The 21,708-nt window shown below is 35.6% G+C and overlaps 1 protein-coding gene across 3 annotated transcripts in view; it reads right to left on the bottom strand.

Moving 5' to 3' along the window:
• RBBP8 (RB binding protein 8, endonuclease) overlaps positions 1-21,708 on the bottom strand; it is a 40,327-nt gene that overhangs the window by 7,751 nt on the left and 10,868 nt on the right. For all 3 annotated transcript variants that reach the window (XM_015619495.3, XM_015619496.2, XM_015619494.3), the window contains 13 exons: positions 18,106-18,148; positions 15,685-15,780; positions 13,497-13,609; positions 11,881-11,956; positions 8,694-8,863; positions 7,174-7,275; positions 6,381-6,478; positions 5,623-5,750; positions 3,791-4,676; positions 3,580-3,706; positions 1,591-1,691; positions 1,148-1,250; positions 126-275 (listed from right to left, as the gene is read on the bottom strand). In XM_015619495.3, the coding sequence (XP_015474981.1) occupies positions 126-275; positions 1,148-1,250; positions 1,591-1,691; positions 3,580-3,706; positions 3,791-4,676; positions 5,623-5,750; positions 6,381-6,478; positions 7,174-7,275; positions 8,694-8,863; positions 11,881-11,956; positions 13,497-13,609; positions 15,685-15,780; positions 18,106-18,148 (2,193 nt within the window). The remainder of the gene's footprint in view (positions 1-125; positions 276-1,147; positions 1,251-1,590; positions 1,692-3,579; positions 3,707-3,790; positions 4,677-5,622; positions 5,751-6,380; positions 6,479-7,173; positions 7,276-8,693; positions 8,864-11,880; positions 11,957-13,496; positions 13,610-15,684; positions 15,781-18,105; positions 18,149-21,708) is intronic.

Raw genomic sequence — 21,708 nt, 5'->3', positions numbered from 1 at the left:
CACAAATTGATGCAAAAAGATGGTGGTTAATTTGGCATATTTGTTCCTAAAAAACAAAATCTGATTTCAAATCAACTCTTGTACTGTAAGAAAGTAAATAAAGACAACATCAAATTATATCCCACCCTTTAGTTTCTTGCTTGCTGCTATTTCCTTATCCTGATCTTCATCATGAAGAGTTTCTTTTTCATCACATGCAGAAAGACTGTCTTCTGGTAGGCAGGATTCATATTCTTCGTGGGTTGTCCGATCAAACATATCTGTTATTTCTCCACCTGTTATTAAAATAACATCCAAATCAGTGTCTCAATGATTTTAGTCAAGAAATTGCATTTTGACTAAATGCTTATCAAAAGAATTAACATTTACTTACTGCTTTAGTGTCAATTAACTCAAAAAGAGCTGTATCTTTATTCTTGCTGCAACATCTTTGTCAATCTTTCAAATGTGGCCAAGGCTCATTTATTTTTCTGATACCTTGTAACCCATTTCTAAAATCTGATTAACTTCTAAATCATTGTGAGGCACCTTTAACCTTAATACTGGATACATGAAACTTGTAATTATGGACTTACCTAAGCAGAAGGAAATACTTTTTGTGGGTAGGAAATTGTCACTACCCTGCCGCCATGGTTCTCCACATATGTTAAAAGTGATATAAACACATTTGGATTTATTTTAAACATACTAGTTAAATTAGTGAATACTAGTGAATACTAGTGAAATTAGTATTCTCATACAACGTCTGATGTAATTACATAGAAAACTTTCAGAGCTGCTCACTGCAGGTGAGATCAGAACTGTTACATGGCTAAGTATTTCACCTTTTAAGCACTGTAAAGGAATAGCTACTGGCTCTCTCAGCACAAATCCTGTCTTTTTTTTCTAATCTATGTTTTAAAAAAAACCTTAAAACCCACCACCAATTCTCTAGGAAACAGACTGATCTGGGTAACCTATAAAAATACATCACCACTTTTTTACTGCAAACCATTTTCTACTATCTAGCCATACAATTTAGCCCTACTAACTCTCTCCTCCTCCTCAAAGAAACCAATCAAACAAAAAAACTCCAAAAACACCCCAAAACCCCATCATACCACAAAAAAGCAAACCAAAGTAAAGAGAAAAACCAAAAAAGTCTTACGTGGACTGCTTTCTTGATTTTTCATTTTTAACAGTACACTGTCACTAACATATGTATAATCCATATCAACAACTTCCCCTCCAACTGTGGTCTGAGAACCACCCTAGGAAAAAAAAAGCAAACATGACAATTGCACCCAGAAGCAACTGGTGTAGTCAGAGTCAGTGCTGTGTATCTGAAACACTTTCAAAGCAGTTACTGGCTTCTTTTTGGACACTGATTTGCTTTTTTTTCCAGCCTCATTTGAATTCTTTCTCATAAGCATTTGTACAACTAAACAGTGGAAATGTTTTAGGATAACTGTAGCATGAACAAGTATCAAATGAGCCAAATTCAGAATTTTGTTACAAAGAGGGTTTGGTCTGCCTATAACAATGTTCATTATAATACTTTGCAGGATTTTTCAACATCATAGAACATGCAGACTTATTATAAAAGTTCACCTTCGTATCAATCACAGTAATGTCCATTTTGTACTGTGAAAGGTCAGCTCCTGGGTCTATGCTCCACTGGAAGTTTTCTAAAGAGGGTTTATCTTTCAGGTCTGTATGCACAGAATGTAAGAAAAAAAAGACAATCATAATCAAACTCTGCCAGAAGTATCTGATGCCCTGGTTGTTCTATATGTGCTTTATGATGGCACTCAAGGTGATCTGCTCCGTAACCTTTCTGGTCAGCTGGGTCAGGCTGACAGGCCTGTAGCTGCCTGGATCCTCACTCCAGTCCTTCTTGTGGATGGGTGCCACATTTTCTCACCTCCAGTCAACTGGGACCTCCCTGGTTATCCAGGAGTAGTGATAAATGATGGAAAGTGGCTCACAGAGCACTTCTGCCAGCTCCCTCAGTACCCTTATGTGGATCCCATCTGGCCCCATAGTTTTGCGTGTGTCTAAGTGGTGCAGGAGGTCACTAACAATTTCCCTTTGGGGGAAAATTATGGGGGCTTCATTCTGCTCCCTATTCCAGTCTTCCAGCTCAGGGACTGGGCACCATGAGAACAACTCATCTTACTATTAAAGATTTAGGCAAAAATGCACTTAAGTACCTCAGCCTTTTCCTCATCCTTTGTCCCTATGTTTGCCTCACATCCAATAAAGCAAGAATATTCTCCTTAGCCCTCCTCTTGTTACTGACAGATTTACAGAAACATTTTTTATTGTCTTTTATGTCAGTAGCCAGATTAAGCTCTAGCTGGACTTGAGACATTCTTATTTTCATCCTGTGTAATCTCACAACATCCTTGTAGTTCTCCTGAAGCCTACCCCCTCTTCCAAAAGTCATAAACTCTTTCTTTATCTCTGAGTTCTAGCCAATGCTCTCTGTTCAGTCAGGCTGGCCTTCTTTCTCATTAGCTCACCTTGCACCACATGGGGCAGCCTGTTCCTATACATTTAAGATTTCCTCCTTCAAGAATGTCCAGACTTCTTGGACTCCTCTGCCCTTCAGGGCTGCCTCCCAAGGGAGGGCTGTCAACTGGTCTCCTAAACAGGCCAAAGTCTGTCCTCCAAAGTTCAAGGTAGTCATTCTGCTACCTCCCACTTCTCACTTCTCTGAGAATGGAAAACTCTAATTTTGTGACTGTCATACTCAAGATGGCCCCCAACCAACTCTCTACCTACCAGTCCTCTGCTCACAAACAACAGGTCCAGGGGGTGCCTTCCCTAGCTGGTTTACTACTGAAGTTAGATCAATGACAATAGAAGTGTCAGGTCTAAGCAAAGAGTACAAAAGTGTCAGGCTGTTGTTCCAAAGATGCCTCTTAATTTATCTCTGAGGGGAATATTCAGATTCCAAGCTACATGGCCACACCAACTACTGGCAAGTAGCTTTTAAATTCACAATGCAAGTATTTCTAAGTATGCAGTGTAACAGCTTTGCTGAGGAGTACAGAAGTTTTAATTCTACAATGCTAGTTAAAAAAATGTAGTTCTCCAACTGGGAGCACTTAAGAGGAAAGATGATACATGCTCCAGAAAGAATACATGACAGCCTGTGTTCATTACCAATAAAGGTACAAATTTCTTTACCTGATCATTAGGAATAATGAAAAATATTAACAAAATTACTTATGCTTACACTTCAGTAGTTTTCAAGTATTTGATATAGTTTAAACTCAAACTTCATTATATTTTATTATTACACTACAACAAATAACAATGCTAAACAAACAAGAAGGAACAAGATTCCTAGCCTGTTGAATGTACACCTGAATACCAATGATATATTTATTATACAGTGGCAAAAATATGCCAGGAGGATACAGACTTGTAAATGTTGGGGGTGATCTTGAGAAATCCCAGAGAATGTGACTGAGTGAGAAGCAGAACAAAGGGATTAAAATGGAAGAAAGGAAGATAGGAAAAATTCTATTCAATTAGAACACAGGCTGAGGGGGTAGTGAGGCGGTAAAAGGAATATTTTCATTAAGTTACCTTGCTCATTTTGCTGTGCTTTACTTTTTGATAGTCTACAAGGGTTTGGCTGAAGTACAGATGCTGGTTCAGACTCTCCATGTCCTGTCCTTGTTTTCTTTCTATTTGGTACATGGCCACTGGCAACCTAACAACATATTGCAATTTTACTATTTCCCAAAACTTAAATAAAATACTTAAAAGGAGAAGAAAAATAGTCAGAAAAACATACCTTTACATCATCAAAAAGTTCCTCTGTCTCTGCAGAACCCAGCAGTGGCGCAAATTTAAAGGGCGGAACTTCTTCTTTCATTGGGATCTGGTTTTTCCTGTCAGGGAATATTTTTCCCAGCACTGCCTCTTGTACATAGGATTCCTCTTGTAAATCTCTGCCAAACAAACAGCTCTCATTGTTGGCATTTTGAACAGATGATGAACCTTCAGGAAGTGTCTTCCCTACGTGTGCAAAAATGTCATGCAGAGTCACTTGCTTCATTTTATTTTTGAATGTCTCCTCACTTCCTTGTTTTTTCTCTTGACCACGAACTCCAGAGAAGCGATCAGACAGATCCAAGGGCTTATCACCTGTATGCTCCCCATTGACCTGCTGAACATCAGATCCAAAGGGTACAGAGTTCTCTTTACTGAATGAAGTTTTCTCACAGCTAACTGCATGATCATCTTCAACTTTCTTTCTCTTAGCACACCTGCCTTCAAGCTGCTTCTGGTATACAAGAAGGACATCGCTCTTGATCACCTGATTTTTAGCTGTGCAGGTATTTCCAACACAAGTTACAGCCTCATTAGAATTCTTTTTCACAACCATTTGCCTATGGACAGAGGCCTGACTGATAACTGAGTTGATTTCTGTCCCGAGATTCAGTGGTGCAACAAAAGCAACATCTTCAGATTTTGATCTACTTTTATGAGATCTGGAATTGGATGGATTGTTGAAGAGGTTGGTTTTGAGATGAGGCTTTGATCCTGAATCTAAAATACAAGGAGCATGAACTGTACTTGAGTTGTTCTTCATGCTGCTAGAAGCTCCAAAAACAGGAGAAGCTACCCGAGAATCCCAGCCATCACATGGTGGAGTGTTATGAGATGGATCTGAAATACTGAATATAGTGAGACATGAGAGATTTTTCTGGTGTACAGATGGAAGGAGAGAAAGTGATATAAAAAAAAAAATGTAATGTTTCCTATTGCTGATCTGCTTTAAAGCTGTCTGAGCTGCTAGTACCAACTGAAAACAGAAGGAAAACCAAAAATTAACCTATTCTACTGATAGGTACCATTGTACTTAAGAGCTGTAGAAGGCAAACAAAATACTAGATCCCGTCCTTCATTTTGGTGTATGGTGCAAAATTCTGTTCCATGTTCAACTGAGAATCAAGGATAGAATTAAGCCTGCCTAAGAAACTCTTCTATACAAGGACTCCCTACCTCTTAGTGCAATGAAAAGGAAGAAAGTGAGAATGGTTGCAATAGGAGTCTATTTATGTTCTTGTATAGATCTTAAAAGCACGACAGATTCTCAAAGCTTCTGCAAGTGAATGAAAAAAGTGCAAGCTCCATTCAGGTGCTGTTTTTCACCTGTCTTCAACAAAACATACATTTAAGAGGACAAATAGGGCCAAAAAAAAAAAAATTCACTTTAGACCACAGTATTCTGAGGATACTGAGAAGGGCAACAGTCAATTGGTCTGACACTTAACCAGAGCAATAAGATCCTTCTTGCATTCCAGCTCCACACCCACTATTCTCAGGATTATGGGCCTCAGAAAATACCCTGCAATAATGAGAAGTCAGGAAAGAAGGGACTGTATACACACAAAGCCCAAACAGAAGATTGTGAATTAAGTAAAAGCCTACAGTTTTGCATTCTATCAGATTCCTTACTTCTAATGTTATTTACTTGGAAGAAATCCCTCTGATATGAAAATACTTATTTCCATTTCTATACCTTTAAAGCAAAATGCCACAAAGTTTGTAGTTCTATGAAGACCCAAACTTCTATAAGCCTGCTAAAAACAATACTATTATAACTGAGTGGAAACACACCCTAAATTGTTGTCATCGTTTCTTGATTCAGAAGCTGGATGTTTTCTTGAGTCTTCAGACTGCATGCTCTCTGAGGGCTGGCTCGTAACTGTATTAGTGAGGGGAAGATTCAGTACACTCTGGGACTCCTTGCAAGTGGTAAAGAAAAACAAAGAAAAGAAGTGTGAGAAGATAATTGATTTAAAATTAGAAATATGCTTGGTTGGTGCATAAATACTCTGAAGACCCATTCAAATCAAAACATCCAAAACTCTGAAAAATAATAAAAGCTAAGAGATGAAATTTGGATCACCAGCTTTAAGTTGAAAATGGAAATTGAAAAAATTCATTCATGTGCACGGACACAAAAATATTTTGCATACTGTAATTTTCATGGTAGTTACAAATCAAAATCATCAAATAATCTCACCTGAGTCACCAACCAGTCTCAATGCCAAGAAATATTTTTCAATGTCCTAGATTTGATTAGTGCACAAAGGGAATTTATCAGACCCAAGGATTTAAATCACTGTACTAATAAAACTTGAAAAAAGGAACCATGTCTCTACCCTCCTCCTCACTTCCCCCAGACAGGTCAGTGCAGTTATATCTCTTCTTGCTAAAAACCAAGTCAGTAAACACTAAGAATAAGGAAACCAAAGTGAGCTTACTGGAACTCAGAATACTTTTGCAGAATTTTAATGCAAAAGAGAAAAATACTGTTTTTGAAAACAACTGGCCCAAAAAACTGGTTGTGTAAGACATTTAGGAATACTTACAGATTCGTCTTCAACACCCAGTCCAATTGTTTCTGCAACGACTGCAGCCAAGTTAAAAGATGGCTTTGGAACAGGGTATCCTCCCACCTTTGGTTTATCTTTGTGAGTAGAAAGAAGATCACATTAAGTTACATATGCATTATAGTACCTTGCTAGATTCACAGAGATGGTACAAACTCAGAACTAAAAAGATCACAAATTAAAACTGGCAGTCATGGAAATAGTTTGATCTCTCCCAGAAAAAAAATCTTATCTGGAATGGTAAGTGGCCAAAGAATTTCTGATCAGTGCAAAATGCTGTATCAGCACAGAGAAATATGTGTCCAGTTTGAATACAGCCCCCTCAAAATTAAAAATGAATGTAAAAGTTGCTTTTCACACTCCTGGCCCAGGGCACAAATAGCCTGATAAAAGCACATGGAACAGAGATAACGTGTATTTATAATACAATGCTTGTATTGCATATTTCCTAACTGACAGTCACTATTATTTTTCATGTGTTTTTATTACGAAAACAAATAGATGAGTTTCCCTTATTTGAGGGGTTTAACATCACTCAGTTCATTAAACTGGGGCAAGATAATAAGATTAGAAAGTACAAGAACAGCAACCACCACAGCCCTGACTTGCATGAAAAATTCCATGCTGATTCTCACAGTCATTAAAGAATTTTAAAAGGTTTGCGCTTCATCAGGTTTCTGTGTTAAAAAAAGGTTAGAGATGAAACTTCAGTTTTACAATATTTTTGCCTTATTTTAAATGGAATTAGAACTAAATCTATTAATACACTTACTTGGCACAGGGGACAGCTGTGGATCACAGGTTTCTGCCACTAGTATCTCTCCTCCATGATGAGTGTTCACTTGTGTGGAAAAGAGTGGAATTTTTCCAGTCTCTAAGGAATGTGGAAACATTTTCACATAGTGAAATTAGGTATTGTGTTGTGGTAATTTTGTGTAGATACAGGCAATGACCCTGATCTTAAAAGCACTTGAATGTAAGATTTAATATATCAGTAGATCTGGAAATCTAAGCACATCTGATAACTTGTGACAGTCATATGTCAGAATAAAAATAAAATTATAAAAATTTTATATTAACCCTTTTTCTCACAAATATGATCTCAGACAGCCAGCCCTAAAACAGTACTAGCACAAAATGACACCACCATCTAGTCTGACCACATAAATAGTTATTCAAGTTTTATGACCTGTTAATGAAACTACTGAAGATTAAACCATCCAAGGCCACAATGTTCTGCATCAGCTTAGGTAATAAAAAGCTGAAAAACCTGAGATCTGAATTATGACAAACATATGCCATGTAGTTCTTTCTACCTTGATGACCAATAGCTTTTCACAGCCATTAACTGTGACAGGCATTTACACCATTTCTTACCTATTAAACTTTGGATTCATTTAGTAGCTCCATTTTTTTCTACATTATATGGAAAGAGATCGATATGCTTAGAAAGGAGAAATTACTCACAGCACTAAAAATTTCAAATGAAAAATAAAGGGCATGAATAACCAGCCCACCCTTCTCATCCCGCCGTTATCCTATTCTTATTAGGAAGAGGCTTTTAGTCAAAACTAATATTTAGATGTATTCATACTTAAAATATCTTTTTTTGTAATACCACAAGATAAACTGACCTGGATTATGGTATTTACTGTGCATCAATAAAATACAAACACAAAGTGCCTTACTTCACCAAAGCACTTTTTGTAGACAAAATATATTAGAGTTTCTATGATTTTCCAAAACAAAGTCTGGAAATTAAATGCACACAATACTTCTGAATTTATGACACAAAACAAACGCAAACAGCGTAGAATACAGACAAAGAGAGATCATGTAGATACCTATCAGCTTCAGTAACATTACTTCAGTTGCAGAATAATTTCAGAATGTTGCAAAACATCTATTTCCACTAGGTGGTGACATTGCTGCGTGCACAAGTCAAACCTGAACAGATGCTTTTTCAGCCAATTGGTTCGAAGAGAAGAAATATAGGCTGGAAAACTGCTACATTTGCATGTGCATGTGGATGAATAAAAGTAAAAGGTTGAGATAAGTTCTGAGCATATCACTAATGTAACAATTACTGCTGTAGACTTTCTTCCCCGGACTCAGGCATTATCACACAAACAGAGAAAAGGCAAAGGGAAAAAAATGAAAAAAAAAAAAAAAAAAATTTCTTTTTTTTTTTAATTTTGCCCTTTGCAATCAAGTTTATACACCATCTTTCTCTTTAGCCCTTAATTAATTAGAGAAAAAAAAAACAAACAAAATCCCCCAAAAAACTCTTACCACTGTTGCTTTCCCTAAGTTCCAGATCTGGGGGTGTATGTTCTGTATATCGGACATGCCTATTCTCTTTTTTTCTTCTCATACAATTCACCACAGAAAATGAAGATGTTAGAACTGGAGAATCTGGAATGACTCCTTCTTCTTCCTCCACTGCTTGCTGCTTTTGCACCCTGGAGACCAAATCAGGTGGTCAAATAAAACCCCAGGTCAGCAAGATGGAGAGGTTTCACTTCAGCAAGCAGGACAATCACACAGTCCAAGAACACAGTAATTCTAGAAATACAGCAACCTCAATAAAATTACACTGTTAAAAACTAATACTCAACCCTAATACATCTAAGAAAAGATTAATCATTGCTCCATCCAGCCAAATAACAACATACAACCCTAGCTCTTCACATTTGAAGTCAACATACAGCTGCACTATGGAAGCCCATTTTCCCCAGAAGAAGCTAGGTACTGTAGAGGTTATAGCTTGTTCTCTGAAGCAGATGCTCCTTTAACAAAACAATGCTGAAATTGATGGATCAGTGTTTCTCCTCCTGTATGGAAATCCCTGTGTATCTTCACAGTTTATGATCCTGAGATTGGTTAGAGCATGGTGCTGGATAACACCAAGATTCTGGGTTCAATCCCTGGATGGGCCATTCACTTAAGAGTTGAACTTGATGATCCTTGTTGGGTCCTTTCCAATTCTGAATACATTCAGTGATCTGGAAATACTGTCTTAAATACAAAACAAAAGCTTTTGGACAATTTTAAATAGTAATGAACAACACTGTATTCAAAGCAATCCCTCTCCAAAACTCAGAAAGGTCTGCAGGGAATAACATAAAAAAACATGCAAAACAGGCAATGGAAAATACAACGTGAGTTATGAAGTTAACCTTCTCTCACACTGTCAGCTCTAGCAGCCTATTGGAGAGTCAGTATATAAAAATTAGCGTAACAAATAACTATGTCTTTTCTATCCAAAAACTCTTATCTAGACACAGTGAGGAAATAACAACAAAAAAGGACTGAATTTGGATCTTTGAATTTAAATAGTTTGCTTAGTACTTCACAAGGGGCTATCTGCTCTATGGTGGTGGCAGTGAGATGTGGAAGAGGCAGTAAAAGAACAGCACACAGAAATGCTCTGCCTGCTTGGTCATCTTCCTGCAGTTGCACTTTCTCTTACAAGTCCCAAGAGAAAACAAGGGCCAAAAGATCATTTCCTAACTATAAAGAGGAGGATATAAGGTTTTCATCTAAGGGAAGAAGAGGAAATACAGATAAATTTTTGCTTGCGTTGAGGCTGAGCCACAATATCTTGTATAAAATAAGGTAATGGAAAACTTTAAAAAGCTGTCTGGCTTGAGACAAAAAGCATTTTTGCAGTTAGGCTTTTTACTAACTTTGAACACTTAATGACAAATACTGATGCACTGATGTTCTCAAATCTTGATGAATCCTATTGTGTGATTTTGCAATTCCTCTTTTCTAGCAGATTAACAAAGAAAGCACTGGAAAACTATTATCTACTAGCAATAGCTTAAGACACAAATCAAAAGAAATAACAGAGCAATATATTCATCAATTTACTTTGCAAATTTAAATTAGTTGTTTGAGTTATCTTTAAATTTGCTGGCATATGTGGCCTTGTTTGACAAATGAACCTACTAAAAATATATTTTTCTGCACCTTACTTTTATACGAACCAAGCAGTACTTTCTACATACCACCACAAAAATAAAACATCAAATGCAGCAGCTGCCATATGTACTGTACATCATAACTATGTAATAAATAATTTCTGAATCATGGATTTGTCTGAGACTCCAGAAGAGGTTTTTGTAGAAATTTCCTTGCTGTTTCCATCCATGCATAATCAAATCTCAATGTCATAAAGGATAAGACAATACAATTCTTCTACAGTTTCAATGATTTCACTTCTATGGAGAATTCTCTGATTTTTATTCCTAATATTATAACTTGGTTACAAAATATGGAAGACTGCAAAAACCTGATTTCACATAATGTACTAGAAACAATCTGCTACTTTGCACATCTGATGTGATATTATATTGACCTAGGTTGCCAATTCTAAGTAAAGTACCATGACTATAGCTTAACCAAAGCAATCAAAAGCAATGACTGTATTAAAACAGCAGTACCATCCTTATAAATTACTGTTTATCCACTCAACTCTGCACTTATTTGAATGATCATCCAACATGCAGAGCAAATAACTTATTGTTACATTTGTTATTGTCAGCTTTCCTACATTCACCAGAGATTTGTAGTGGATGCTGGGGTCATGAAGTATGTTACCCAAAGATTAAATGCATACAGAAAAAAGAAAGGATAATGAAGGTGCAAAGATGGGAGAAAAACTCAAGAAATACAAAGGAACAGGACTACAGTCATTCTGAACTGAACTCCAGTAGTTTTACTCCCTACTGAAGCTGAATTCTGACAGAGACAAAAAATAAATCACGTGCATTAAAAACCTGTATCAAGTCCACACATCCTGTCCCATTTCTCCCAGGCATGTACACAACTTAGTCACAGATAGGCAAAAGTGAGGTAAGTTTCAGATGATGTCAGATCACAAGAAGTAAAGAACACTACCTCTGCCTTGCACAGTACACCACGTTCATCTATTACATTAGATGGCCCATTCCTACTATATCAGATTAAAATTTCACAGTCAATTTGAAGCTCATTATTTTTGTCTTGTTTCAAAAAATTACTATAGTATTATTCTTTTAAAATTGCAAAATTATAATAAGCTTATTTTAAAAATGTATTTCAAGATTCTGGGACTTTTTTGACTATCTAAATAACTGCTTTTCTGAAGTCTTAGCTCAGGATGCCAAACAAATGGTAAAGAGGCAACCATGGAATAAAAGTATGACATGTAAGGCTTTGCTATACACTGTGATCAGAAGTCATGCAAATATCTATGATAAATTTGTTTCTCCCAGTTTTACTCCCAGTTTAAAACAAGATGCACACAGTAAAAAGAAAATAAAAATTTGCACAATAGAAGGAAAATGGGCTTATGCTGTTATAGCGGCTGTAGGCTATCTTTTCACAGTCTATCTCTCAGAAAGAGAAAACAAGATTTAAAGACTTAAATGTTTATATCCCCAGACATTTCTACTGTGGAATGGGGGAATATCCAAAACAACCCAAAACTTACCCTAGCTCCTTCTGTAACTGCTGGAACTGTTCAGTTAACTTCTTATTCTCATCCTGTAAATTGTTTTTTTCATTCACTGAAATTTATAGAAAAAAGTATTTAAAAAAAATCAATGCACAGATGTTAACATGATAATCTTATCAGGTCCTTTAAGGAAACAGAACCAATTGTAAAATGTAGTAATATATAACTTCTCTATGGTTTAGAAAAATTAAGTTTCATGCTAGTCATTAAAAAAGTAGTAAAATTACATGTTAGAAAAAGCAGAGGTGGCACAAGTACTGTATCACAACTTTAGTTCTACACAATCATTCATTACTTTTGTCCATGTACACACAAGTGAGACTGCACTGTAAAGATGAATTAATTTCTCACTTGTCTCCATAGACAAAATTTCTTCCTTAGACTAAAGGTATCCTATAAAATATAAAATAATTTTAATTTGGTTTCACCCACTAAAGCAACCATTAAGTCTTTCTTCCATGCTGTCTCAAGCTAATGTACTGATAGCTCCCAACTCTTCACTTTAATTTTTATGTTCTTGTTTTCATTTTGTTGTTGTCTATTTTGCCTCTAGATTCCTCAGCTGATCTTTTTCTTTGTTATATAGATCTCAACCCAAACCCATGGGATCCTACTGTTGTGTCACAATTCAAGACTTGCAGCTTAAAGGTGAAACCTTGATTTTTAAGGCTCAGAGCTATATTTAGAGATTGGCTGTACCCTGTTTGCTGTTCATCATTAAACTCAGAAATCAGAGTATTTTTATCTAAGTGCCCAATATTAGAAGTCCTTGAAACACTGATGTGTTTTGTATTAGCACAGAACCTAATATTTCCATAATTTAATTACACACCAAAAAGCTATGTTTTGTCTGGCATTTCCTGTATTTTACATCTCACTTAATGTCTGCTTGTTCTTGGCCAAGCAAGACAACTCAATGATACAAAATAATTAATGGTAAAGATATCATTAACATTTTAAAATTCTGTCCTGTATTATTCTATGCTTTACACAATCCATCTTTCCAAACTCTTTTTATGAACATATTTGTGTCCTGCTTGTATATCACCTTACAAACAGTTTAATTTCTCACATGCTCTATTTCTTGATTTCAAAATGAGCTGGCTACAAGCTGTCTGGTATAAAGCTATTTTTTGTGGCCTCAGTTGGTTATGTGACAGTTATGGGTTTACTGCAGTTACAGTCCAAGACCAACTACAGGATACAAGCTGGACCCACTTCTGTCTGAACTTGATACTTTGCAACCACCAGTTCCTTTTGAAGTCAGGGTTTTCTTAGGAAAGCTGGCAATCATTCTAGCTGTAGGAATAAACAGAAGCAGTCACATTTTATCTAAAGTAGCTACTTTACAGTGTAGGATTTTCCACGTCAGTTCACTTTCAGTATCAGCACTTCAATCTAAGAAGGTGGGTCAAATGACTAGTCACTGGTATGCTACATATTTTCAGCCTGTACAGTTAAGTATCCCCCAACTGAACTTTTTGGGCTTACTAAATACACCACATAAAAAATATATCAATTCACAGGAACTACTGGAGAACTAGTTTAAAAAATAGCATGTTTTGTCTTCAGCAGTTTGGGATAAAACTCACTAAGCTCAGTAATAAGTTTGAGATTCTGCTGCCGGATATTTTCAAACTCTTGCTGCTTCTTTCTCATATGTTCTTCGGTTACAGCACAACGATCACATAACCCCGCTCTTAATCTACAATAAAATGAAGAGAAAAAGGTCCCTCTGTTAAAAAAAATATTGCCATGCATGAAGCAGATACCAATGTTTAACAGAGCTTTTGAACAATGAAAACCAGAAAACTTCTGACAGCTGTGCAGAACACCACTAAGTACCATGGTTTTATATGTTCACATAGCAATGTTTTGAGATTTCTGAAGGTTCTAATACTATGTGCTCTAACATTTGCATAAACGATTGTAGATACCGGATACTTCTAAAACAACATGCATTGTTGTTTACTTTATTTATTTATTACTTTATTAAATAAAGTGGAGCATGCTACACCTTGCCATTGAAAACCTTTGTGAGACATCCTACTAAGAGTACTGTCAGATATAAATCACCATTCATTTTAAGTAAAGTTCATTCAAGAAAATACAAATAAGCAATTTGTAAATAGAATTACTACTTCATCTAAGTAGGATATGTACTGTCATTAAGCAAAATTGTAAAATAAAAAGGACAAAGAGTAATTCCACTCTGTAACAACTGCCAAGCAAATGTGAAATCCTTTATCTTTACCTAAGCACCAATAATTTGAAATGGATCCAAAAGTTCATGAGGAGCATTGACTCCACGGTCTCTAATGGCTTAGACTGGCTCTTTAAAACATATCCATGATCAGAAAAGGAATGATTACAATCACTCTATCTTACCTGACATACTCATTCATGCAATGAAATGTGTGTTCATTTTATAGATGATAAATGGAATTTATTTATTTCTGATACACAGCAAAAAGCTAACAGTATTACCAAAGTGAAAACCACTTCGAAAACCACAGTTTCTTTTGCCTGCTAAATAAGTTAGTCAAAAGTTCTGCATTGCTGCTGATACTACATCAAGTATTAAAAAACCCCAGCTAAGCAAACTATGTAAGTTTCCAATTTCACAGCTGAATATTGGAGGTAAAAGCCATACTGGTTTATTGGTGTTTTAATATTGTGGAATTATGGCAAAAGTAAAATATTGAAACACCTCCTCATACTATCTTATCTGAATATGTAACAAACACCGTAGTACAATCTCCTTGTATTAAATCAGTTGAAATACTTTTCTTTTCAAAATTACTCACAATGTAATTCATCTGGAAAGGGATTAGAAAAGTCCATCCACACCATGAATGCCTCTCTACTTACATGGTATGAAAGTTTATTACCTGCTTGGCTACAAGCTTATCCCTAATGCCTTTCACAGAGAAATGGAGTTGAAAGTAGAGTATCATAGCTTTAAAATTTGAGGTAACACTGGAATAGTGGAAAACCATTTACTATGTAATGATGATCTGTTCCCAAAAAGCTTCTGAGAGCCTATTGACAGCAAATATAACATACACTTTCCAAAACAGGTATAGTTTTTAAAGATAAAAAAATTGCACTGTAATTTCATGTCTGTTAGTTTTGTTTTGCTGTACCAGATTAAACAGGAACAAATAAAAGGCAGAATGGATCCAAAGGTGAGGAGAACACCCAAGTCCAAACAAAGGCAACAGACAGAATCTGTGATCAAATTTAGGTAGAACAAGCAATTGGTAAAAAAGACCCCCTCAAATCTGAAACATTTCCTAGTGAGTTATTTCTAGTTTCACAACATATTAAAGTCTTTGGGTTTTGTACTTGTATTATATCTTGATCAATATAAAATTTAACTATACAAAGAAGGATACAAAAGAACGAACTTTAAAATGTCTGTCTCCCATGTTGCTCCATTCTAACTTCTATTGATCTTAACTGAACTAAACAAGATAAACACTTTGAAAATAACAACATAACAGAATTTTTATTTATTTCTATTTATTATTTATTTTATATTTAGTTATATAGATGAGATAAATAAATACATATATGTAATATATTTTATGATTGCTCTTCAGTTGGAAAAATTCAAATTCTACACCTTACTCTATTTGGATTGCATTAGAAAAGGACTGGCTCACTAAAAAGAAAAATCATTAATCCCACACCAAAACACAATAAACTCAAAGCATCCAGAGCTACTCTTTAAGAGCAAAATAAAGCAAACTCAAAAGACAGAAGACACTACTTCACCTGTCTTCTAAAACCTTGATAGTGTCATGAAGTGCTTTTTGCTGTTCTCTGAGCTGTTGGTTCTTGGTATAGAACTCTTCAAGCCTTTCTGCATCCCTGAAAAGAAAAAGAGGAAAAATTAGTTCTAGCTTTAAATTGCAGCAATTACTTTTTCACTAGAGAATTTTCTCTGGCATGTTTGTTTCATATCCTTGGGAAACATGATTATCATCAGCACAAATATTAAGTTGAAGATAAACGAAGCTAGTGTTTCTGATTAATAATAATTTACAAATGTCAGACAAAAGATGCAGCTAGTTTCTAATTCATAATACAGGTGATCTTCTGTTACATCTGATTTTTGTTCAGGTAAAAACCAGAACTGATGACAATAAAGACATTAAAGCTAACAATGTTCAAGCAACAATTTCAGAGAACAAACTCAAACCCTTCTCTTACACTTTACTGTGTTGTGGAGCTGTTTGGAATCTAATGGGAGCTTTCACAATCAGGTCATTTTGGTCTTATCAGTGAGTAAATTCTGTGTGGCAAACCACATTAGGGTTGGAAACCTCTGAAAAGTCTTTAGATCCATTAGAGGTTTACTTCCTCAAGAAGAAATTCTCTATAGAGCACATATTCCCATAATATGAATAAAGACAAGAGATGTCTCTTTCCAAAACCCTCAGAAGCAGATAATCTTTTGGAAAATACCTTCTCTAAAAAGCAGAACTAATTAATTAACTAACAAAGAATATTTTCTCCTTAAAAGAGCTAAGGAAAAGTAGTAGCATTAACTTCCCAATTTTAGCTCCCTTTCAGTTTTATCATCAGATCACATCTCTTCAAAATGCAAACAAGGTATGAGCGACAAGCACATAATTATTTTCTACACGGAAATTAATGTTCAGTAAAAGCTAAGTGCCTGAATCTGTGTAACATGACAATGACTAACTTCTGAGAAATTCCCAGTTCTTTTTTTACCATGGAATCCTTTGTATATATCCATGAAAGCAGTTGTTTGTTTTCAGTGTGCCTGAGATGGATTACTTGTGGAAGTCATGAAATTGGCTCATGAAAAGCTGTTAAGTGCACACACACACACCAGGAAATGAAAACATATTTACTAACTTGTTGATACAGTTCTTTTACACAAACATACTTTTAAATTGGCACTATCCCTTTAACTAAAGTTTAGCCAACCACATTTCATACTGCTGGCATTACAATAGTACAAGAAACTAGAACTCATGGGTCATAACGTGAATGGCACAGCTGGAAGCTTCTACAGTGTACAATCACAAGCATATTTTATTAATCCTTAAATTTAAGTACAGATGCTTCATTTTTCCTATACACAGACCCATATACACCATTCCAACTGCATATTCAGCCTATAAAACTGTTATATGCAAACACCATCAGGGACCATTTAAGGCTTCTACTTTTACTTGGGAAGGACAAAATGTTAAACTTTTTTTACCTCATTTCACTAACCAAGTACAGACAGACCATGGCAAAATTTGAAGTCTGACAAAAGCAGGCTGTATTTTCCTGATGCTTAGGACATTAAATAATCCCTCCAACAAAAAGCTAAAACCACAAAAAAATCCCCTCATTTTTTGCTGTTTATGCCACTCACGGGAGACTTAATATAGCCAATTTAAAAATTGTTCCTAGTTAATTCTAAGTCATTCTATGGCATTAAGTCATTTTCAATAAATAAGTAAGACATAAATGTACACTAATACTACATGCCTTTCACCTAAACCCTGTAAAGTGCCCCATAAAGACAGTAAAATGACAGAAGGAACTAGGCTGTTGGTTGGGGTTTTTTTCCTTAAAATTCCAGTATACCTGATAAACATGACTGACACTTTTGGCTATGAAGGCACTGCATAATGGCCAGTCTGACCTAGGCTTTATAAGTCATTAGCTCCAATGCTGGAATGGGATACAAAATAAGGTGCTCATTGTCAGCTGATTACCAAGTTTGAAATACTAAACCCCAGGTATTCAGATGCAGCAAGGAGAACAAGACCTCCTATGTAACAGTACTGTATCTACAATGTGGCAGTTGTAGAAAGATTCCAACAAACAATGATTAACCTATCTGGTATTTGTTCAGCCACAGCACTGATATTTCTCATTTAGAAATTTAGGATTCCAGAACATGGAAGCAACTTATGATACACCAGGCTAATATCAAAAACAAGAGACAATTTCATTATTTCATATTAAAATTGAGCAATAACTTACTTTATAGATTATACTCAAGAAAAAACACACCCTGTAAAGAGCTCCATGCATCTTCAGATTACTTCAGCTGAATTAGTGAAGCAGTGTTTTTTATACATCTAAAGGTAGAATCCATGAAACCTTAATTCATCTTACAATAATTGCAGCTCATTAATAAATTAGATCATTAAGATGAGTACTTACAAGCATCTTTCCTTTTTCAACTTAGATATTTTCAGCTGTAAGCCTGAAAAGTAGAAAGAAGAAATTACATGTTATAGAATTCTGACTTAAAAAAATGAGTAAGACCAATAAATTAGCTCCCCATTTTCCACTCTCATCTAAAAAGAGACAAAAAATGTCACTAATCTGGAGAGAAAAAGGTTGCTTCTGGGCTTTTTGAGTGTGTTCTACAGGATCTTAGAAACAAATATAGTCATTGTGATCTCCAGGAAACAAGGACTTCTTAAACAAACACATAGATTTAACACAAGTAAACAAACACCTTTGTGAAATAACCACACATGAATAGCCAGTACTGTCAATATATTTTCATTGACTATGCCCACATAAGTAGCATAAAATAGGCTCTGTGTGCACATAAAGTCATACTACTACACTGGAAATGAAGCATCCAATCACTGAACTGAGAAATGCTTTACAGTGTATATGCATAAAGGAAACATTAAAAATATATGATTCAAGGCTTTAAAGCACAGGATGACATCCTTCTTTGGAGATGTGCTACCAGATTCTCTCAGTCAAAGCTTCCTTGGAATATCTGAAGGTGAATTGAGGAATGGTATTTCATCTGTGGCCCGCCTCCCACCAAGAGTTCCACACTCCTAACTATATATCCTGAGAAGAAGCGAAAAGGTTTGCAAATACAATTGTTGTTTTCAGTAGGAGTGGACAGCCCAGGGGACAGAACACTGTCCAGCCAAACTGCTTGCAAGGTCTTGGGTGCATTTGTATGTGCACAGAGACAAGAAGATATTTATGTACAAAACAGCTGAACAAGCAGGACACAGTGCTATGGAAATTTATGTGATATTACCCACACACAAGCAGGTCATTCCTGTTCCAAATAAACAGAAATAATCAGACTCCCATGACAGAACAGTTTCTTACACAGAAATTCAAGAGAAATTTTCATATCATATCAGAAAATAACATAATATTTCCTAGCATGGTTATTCTCTTCTAATGATGAAAGGTTACTACCAACTTAGGTCGAACATCAGGCTTCCTGTAAGCTCTCTTGCAAAAGCATTATGCATGTAGAATTTCAGGATAAACTTAGAAAACCAGAATACTTGTAAGAAAACTTCAGACTACTTTGAATTTAAGCCTAAATACATAGCTGATACTAGATCTTATTATAGAAAATGTAGGTTAAGACAGGTAACAGACTATTTTTATTCCCCTACCACACTCAACTAGGAACAGCTCAAAGGGAAAAATTAATTGCTTGAGAAGGTTCCCTCTTCAGGCCACTTAAAATGTCAAGGCAGCCACAGACTCAGTGAACCCATACTTGCTACAAGATGCCAGTGAGACAATGAGTTAAAAATGCAGACAGACTACTTAAAAAAATTCTTAGGAAATATAGCAAGATTTCTTTTATCTCCAAGTGTTCAGCACCTGTGAGACATTATGTTCTATCATGCAGATCAGCACAGAAAGAGGGTTTATTTTTTTAAGTAGTTGCTATTCATCAAGTCAATTAGGCATCTGCAATTAGAACCCCTATAAAGCTTGCTTTAAAGCTGCTCCACGCCCATCGGAAGGAATGAAGCTGCACAACAATGCATCTCCTGTATGAACAGGTAGTCTGTTCAGCAAGTATTTAGGATTGTAACTTTGGCAACCTGAGCGACCAATTGAAGAGGCAGGGCTCAAAAGGCCCAGTACTGTGCTACAGGTAACACTATCTCCCTTCTCACCTGAATTCAGGAAGAACTAAACTAGTTACTTAAAGGTTGTATTTTTTCTTAGTTCAAATGACTGCAATGAGAAGGCAGGAAACCAGCCTGTTACATCTATCCAAGAGCCTTGAATTACTACATCTGCTGTAGTCTCTTCCTTTTGCTTTTCCAGAGTATTGAGAGTTTTTAAGCATGCTCATTTAAAGAGCTTTGCTTTTTCAAGTTTCAACATAGGGAGCACATAAAATTCTGTGGAACTAGACTGTGTCCCTTCCCAATCCAATTCTATCTTTTGCATAATATTTTTATGGAATAGACAAGCTGTAAGCTGTATAGATCTACGCTGCCTAATGCTTCTAAGTGCCTCAGTAAACGACACCCCTCTACACCTGTTAAAGCAACAGAGACCTTCTTTAAACTATCATTAGGCAGACTAATTAAATACTTTTTTAATGAAACTTGCTATTTGATTAGACTACACAGCTGTAATATTTCAATTAATGGCTATGATAATTTCTCTTCTGATGAATCTTCAAATGCATTGAATGCACTTCCTTAAAACTGACATTGCCTTGGAAGACTGCAGAATCTTTATCACTGAAGACTTCTTGAAACAAGTTGGACAAGCTACTGTCAGCAATGACGCAGACATAATCCTACCTCAAGGGTACAGAGATGGACTAGATGGCCTCCTAAAATCCCTTCCAGCTCTGTTTTCTGTAATTATTTAGTTTTGAGGAACTTCCAGCCATTTCCTTCCCTACAGCAATCTATCAATGAGATTGTTTTCCTCATAAGTTTCTCTCCTTCTGTAACCACAGTTTTTTTACTCTATTGATATCTTCTGCTTTTCAGAGGTAAGCAATAATTAAAAAAACAAAGCTATTTCTTGTACATAAAACACTGCTCACATTTCTATGCTGATATTTTTAGTACAGAGTTTTAGATTCAAATTAATCCTCGAACCCATCTTGATAAGATCCACATGCAGCAAGCATCTATATAATTATTTCAAGCAAGAAGTAATAATTACCAAAAAAAAATAGAAATAAATCAGTTTATCAAAAGCATTATTAAATTCTTTTGATATTAAATTCCTTTGAATCTTTTGGGCACTATGTAAGTATCCTACACATTCTACAGATCGGAAATAAGAGCAAATAGTTTTAATGACCACTATTCTGAGTTGTTGAGTACTTCTGAACTCCATGAAAAGTCAACTGACACTGATCATACCAAACATCTTTGGAAACTGTATGTAGGTGTCCTACCCATTGTCTCATAATGAATTTAAGTTAAATAATAGCTGTTTTGGCTGAAGAAGGCCAAAATTTGAATTTTTTTGGAAATGATCAGTTTAAAAGAACAAGAAACTGGATTTCTTTACATAACGCTGGAAAAGCACATCCTTTACGTATAGTAAACACACCCTTTATATAGTAATATCCAAATTCAACAGAATTCCTTTCAAACTGCATGAGTTTATAGTATTCTTCAGTCTACATTCTATAGATATAACTTGTGTAACATGTCTGACCATGTCAAGTTCATGTGTCATAAATTCTACTTCTCATGAATTTTAAATAAAAATAATTTCACCATTTTAGTGTTTAGTACCTTGTACATGCAAAAAGCTTTTTCAACAACTACTAATTTTCCCTTAATCCACCTTCTACCACCTTTAAAATAATTTTTGCTGACATTCAGATTGGAAACTCATGAGTCAATTTTAATTCTTATTTATAGACTTCAGAAACAAGCAAAGTCTAGGCAAGTCTGTGTTTGATGTTTCTAAAATATCTTCCAGTACCATTTTCTCTAAGAGGATCCCCACCTTCTGAAAAAATTAACTATCCTTCAGGCATGCCTTTGATGTTAT

Source organism: Parus major, chromosome 2 (assembly GCF_001522545.3).
Source record: "Parus major isolate Abel chromosome 2, Parus_major1.1, whole genome shotgun sequence".
NCBI lineage: Eukaryota > Metazoa > Chordata > Aves > Passeriformes > Paridae > Parus > Parus major.
The sequence above is the reverse complement of the archived record's forward strand: the minus strand, read 5'-3'. Positions and strand labels throughout refer to the sequence as shown.